Genomic DNA, 5,000 nt, shown 5'->3' with positions numbered 1-5,000 from the left:
TTCTTCCAGAGAAGAAACCCTAACCCAAACAGAGAAGAGAGGTCATGGGGCACTGAGGCCTCGGTCCTCACAGCAGGTGGTCCAGGTTCAAGTCTGAACCTCTCTCTCGCTCTCTTTCTCTGATCTCAAAGCCCTAAACTAAAAACCTAAAAGTTCTCTTCTGGTTTTCATGAAACTGTAAACGTTGAGTGCTTCATGTTAGGGTTAGGGTACAAATTTGTCCGCTGATCCACTGAGCCACTGAAATGAGTCTTAATGCTGAGCTCTACCTTTCAGGTCCTTCAGGCTCAGTCTCGAACGCCCCAGCCAGGCAAGAGGTTCAGCATGCAGGGCCGGAGTCGCTGTGCCTCCATGGATGAAGTCCTGTCCTCCAGGTACACCTGAAACCCCCCTCCCCTAACAAACCAACCCCCCCCCCCCTAAACCTAGCATTTCATTCCCCTGGTGGACCTTAGACCAGTCAGGATTTATAATCCCAGATGGATTTCCTTCCAGTCTTTAGGTATCCAGGCCCTGATCCAGAATCCTTCTGACTCTGAGGGGGTACATGTCATGGTCCTCTTTGTGGGTCTTCTTGGTCTGGGTTAGGGTTAGAGGGGGTACATGTCATGGTCTTCTTGGTCTGGGTTAGGGTTAGAGGGGTACATGCCATGGGGTCTTGGTCTGGTCTAACCTCGTAGGTAACTACTGATGGATGAATCAGAACCAGAGTTTGGGTTAGGGGGGTAAAGGAGACCACCAGAGTCCTGACTCCAGGAGGTAGAACCCTCAGACGTAGATGTTTAACGTCCTTCTCTCTTCTTCAGACCGGCGATGATTCGCTCTGAGTTGCGTTCGGCTCTGCGGCGATATCCGACTGAAGAGGAGGCGGGGGGCGGGGCTTCAGTGCAGCCGGTGGGTCAGCTGCAGAGCCTGATCGCTCAGAGGATGCAGAGAGCTCAGGAGCTCTTGGAGGAGATGAGGCTGCAGGTTAGTCTGATGGGTTAGGGGGGATGTTGAGACTTTAGAGAGACTGACCCTGAACGTTGTGATCCACAGGAGCTGCAGAAAACCAAAGCCGAGCGAGAACGAGGAGGCAGCTCGCCATATCTGAAGGGAGTGGACTCCCCACGCCTCCATCACCTCAGGGGCTCCGACTCCCCTCACTCCAGGTGGGTTCCTCCTAAAGTCTGCATGGTGTCCCTCTGTCCGTCATTAGGTTTAGACTGACCCCCCTTTGGTTGAAGGGTTAGGGTTAGGGGGTCAGTCTGGAACCACATCAACATCACATCATGACAGAACACTGCTTTCCCCTCAACGCCCCACAAGCCCCCCCCCCCCCCCCCCCCCCCCCCCCCCCATGATGTTGATCATGGTGTGTGTTGTCCTCTTCAGCAGGTTTTCTGGATGAACTGGTTTGTTTTGTCCTCCTCCTCAGCGGGTCTTCTGGATGAACTGGTTTGTTTTGTCCTCCTCAGCAGGTCTTCTGGATCTCCGAGGAGCAGGAGCAGTGACTCTCCTCGTCTCCGGGGGAAGGACTCTCCTCGTCTGAGAGGAAGAGAGTCTCCTCGATCCAAAGCCAAGAAGAACCGCTCCAAAGGGAGCGACTCGCCTCGCTCCAGAGGATCTCACTCACCAGCAGCTAAAGACTCCCCCCGTCTGTCCAGCTCCCCCTGGACCAGGAGCTCAGACGTTGTCCCCTTGCTGAAGGGATCCTGCAGCTCGTCTGGTCCCTCCAGAGAGGACGGCTCTCCTGGACCTGAGTCTCCAGCGAGCGTCAGAGGATCAGACTCTCCTCGCCCGGGCAGAGAGTCCTCCTGTCCCAGTTTATCTGGATCCTTTGAAACCACGCAGCTCCCCCCCTCGCCCCCCTCCCTCCTGTCAGAGGACGATGTGGAGAAGAGGCGTGCGGAGGCAGAGCGCCTCCTGGAGGAGGCCGTGTCCTCGTGGAAGGAGGCGCAGGAAGTCCTCCAGGAGGTGAAGGAGCTGCAGAGCCAGACTCTGAGGAGGCAGCGCAGGAGGACCTACGAGAAGATGACAGTAACAGCTGCAGCCCCTCCCTCGCCAGCTGACGAGGACGACACGCCCACGTCTCCCACATCGCCTGAGGACGAGGACGAGTCGGAGACGCCGTGACCACAAACTCCTTTTTCATATCTGACTTCTTAATGAAAGTAGCAGCGTGTTGAGCCGGCAGGATTTGGAGCTTTTTGGACTTTTTAATTCTATTTCTAAAATCTTTTCATCTTTTAATCCAGGTATGAAGGAGCAGAACACTACGCAAAGAGGATTACTCAGAAACCAGCGATCCACTTCTTCCCAGGAGCTTTAAGGACTCTAATCCTGCTCAGAGAGAGAGAGAGGCGCTCCCTCTGATGGTGCTGCACGCTCTTCTTCTTCTCCTTCTCCTCCTCCTCCTCCTTCTTCTTCTCCTCTTTTCTTCTTCTTCTCCTCCTTCTCCTTCTTCCTCATCTTCTTTTCTTCTTCTCCTTCTTCTTCTCCTCTTTTCTTCTTCTTCTTCCTCGTCTTTCTTCAACACTTTTTAAAGATGTCAACGTTTTATAAAGATGAGAAACTTTTTCAAGCTGACGAATCACAGAGGCGCTAACTGCACTATGTTTCCTACGGGTCACTGGGGGGGGGGGGGGGGGGGTCTGCACTAAAGGGGACTTTATGCACCATGAGTTTACACACCTCTTTCCTGATGTCTTTGGTTTGGATGTGGGCGGCGGCTCCTTGAAGCTCGCTGTGTTGAAGATTTCAAACTTTGTAAGAGTGAGTTTAAAAAGATAAAATCAGGGAGTTTAACGTTCCACAAAACCAGCAGAGAAGAAGAAGCAATAAGGAGTTTTTATAATGTTCATGCTCCTCCGTGCAATAATGTGACTCCCACACTTCCTGTGCGATGAAATATTTAAGTGAGGCTGTAAAAAACAAAGCTCACTAACCTCATTATGTCAGCAGACATGTTCTCCTGATGTCTCTGCAGACGCTCTGATTCACTCTTTTAGCGCCCCCTGTCTGTGAGGCTGACTTACTGATCACTTCAACACAAAGTGAGAGCAACATTTAACCCTTTGTGTGTTTGTGAATCAGACGATGTTAGAGGGCGCAATACGCCGCGTGACCCTCAGTTTCCTGTGAATCAAAGTTTACATAAAGTCAGCGACACGTTTCACTCTGTTCACCGTATTTATAACCTTCATTTGAATAATTAGACGATCCAGTAAAGAGATGTATGCACTGTAAAACAGATCAGCTTTAATGAACGGGTTCAAAATGGCCGACATGAAGAGCTCTAATCTTTCCGTAACATGACACGTGTTTGTGTGTTTGTGGTCGCTGACCTTTAACTCTTTCTGTTCGTCACTTTTTAACTTCCTGCACGTTCCTCTTTGACCTTCAGATTAACCGACACATTGTCCTGTGATGATTTTCAAAATAAAAGATATTTATTGATCTGAATCGTTTTAACACTTTAAATATAAAATATGTTCTTCTCAGTTCACTCTCTGAAATGTCTTTGTTGATGTTTTTTAAATAATGTTTGAATTTCTGTATACAGCAATGCATTGTGGGTAAATGGAGCCAAAAAAATAACCCAGTTTGTTTTCTGTTTGGAGCATTGACACCTCGTCTTCACGTGCAGAATAAAATAAAGAAACAGGAAGTGCAGCGAGATGATTTCACCGTGTCTTTACTATCAATGTGTTTTTATTATGGACCAGCAGGTTATACTTTCACTCTGTAAACTCTCAGTTCTTAAAGTACTGTCTCTTTATGGCCCGCCTCCCTACAAGCCCACTCTCCTCTGATTGGCCAGCTCTCCTGTGTCATCATCTTTGTCTTCAGTCCTCACCAAACCTGCCGTGTAAACTAGTTAGTCTACAACTTGGGTTGTGTTATTGTTTGGTTACCACGGAGACATAAGGTTCATCTTCTTTGGTTACCATGGAGACGTAAGGTTCATCTTGTTTGGTTACCACGGAGACATAAGGTTCATCTTGTTTGGTTACCATGGAGACGTAAGGTTCATCTTGTTTGGTTACCACAGTGACGTAAGGTTAATCTTGTTTGGTTACCATGGAGACGTAAGGTTCATCTTTGGTTACCACGGAGACGTAAGGGTCATCTTCTTTGGTTACCACGGAGACGTAAGGTTCATCTTTGGTCACCATGGAGACGTAAGGTTCATCTTGTTTGGTTACTACGGAGACGTAAGGTTCATCTTTGGTTACCATGGAGACGTAAGGTTCATCTTGACTAGCAGAGCGTAACGTCAAAACTTAGTGTCAGAAATGAGGTTTGAACTTGATGTGACCAATCAGAGAGCAGCGTTTGTCTCCTCTGGTGTCTGATGGTCTCTAAATGTGACCAATCAGAGAGCAGCGTTTGTCTCCTCTGGTGTCTGATGGTCTCTAAATGTGACCAATCAGAGAGCAGCGTTTGTCTCCTCTGGTGTCTGATGGTCTCTAAATGTGACCAATCAGAGAGCAGCGTTTGTCTCCTCTCGTGTCTGATCGTCTCTAAATGTGACCAATCAGAGAGCAGCGTTTGTCTCCTCTGGTGTCTGATGGTCTCTAAATGTGACCAATCAGAGAGCAGCGTTTGTCTCCTCTCGTGTCTGATCGTCTCTGAACAGATGATCGTCTAAAATAATTTCTGTTCACTGACGATCGTCCACAAACAAACTCTAATGTTTGTACGAGCTGATGAGGGGAGAACTGAAGCTAGAGATAAATAACTACAGGGACATCTAGTGGTGACACCTGTAACTACAACTTGAAGTAATTTAACAGAGGGCGTAACACCTACTAGGAGCTAGGTGTCAGATGATAGGTGTAACGTCTGCCTACATTGGAGCGATCTCAGCTGGTGACACACCTGAAATAAAGTAAGGCCCTTCCTGTAGCTGGAAGGTTAGGACAGGAAGTTAAGCACAGAAACAGGAAGTGGTTAGGGATCCCAAAGTGAGGTCAGACAGCTCAAAGGAACGGTAACAAAGGTCAATGTGTGGCTTA

At 48.6% G+C, this 5,000-nt stretch overlaps 2 protein-coding genes across 3 annotated transcripts in view; one reads left to right on the top strand and one right to left on the bottom strand.

The window, feature by feature from the left end:
* The window catches only part of plekho1a (pleckstrin homology domain containing, family O member 1a), a 27,769-nt gene extending 24,115 nt beyond the window's left edge, over positions 1-3,654 (top strand). Inside the window, exons 7-10 of one of the 2 annotated variants that reach the window (XM_061059663.1) lie at positions 277-374; positions 807-969; positions 1,039-1,151; positions 1,461-3,654. In XM_061059663.1, coding sequence (XP_060915646.1) covers positions 277-374; positions 807-969; positions 1,039-1,151; positions 1,461-2,115 — 1,029 coding nt within the window. In that variant the 3' untranslated portion in view covers positions 2,116-3,654. Of the gene's footprint in view, positions 1-276; positions 375-806; positions 970-1,038; positions 1,152-1,457 lie in introns of both variants that reach the window. The other variant, XM_061059662.1, reaches the window with a different exon arrangement.
* Positions 1-5,000, bottom strand: part of mllt11 (MLLT11 transcription factor 7 cofactor) — a 163,128-nt gene that overhangs the window by 122,685 nt on the left and 35,443 nt on the right. The window lies entirely within an intron of this gene.

Source organism: Labrus mixtus, chromosome 16 (genome assembly GCF_963584025.1).
Source record: "Labrus mixtus chromosome 16, fLabMix1.1, whole genome shotgun sequence".
Lineage (NCBI taxonomy): Eukaryota > Metazoa > Chordata > Actinopteri > Labriformes > Labridae > Labrus > Labrus mixtus.
Note: the sequence above shows the minus strand (reverse complement) of the source record. Positions and strands in the feature narration are given on the sequence as shown.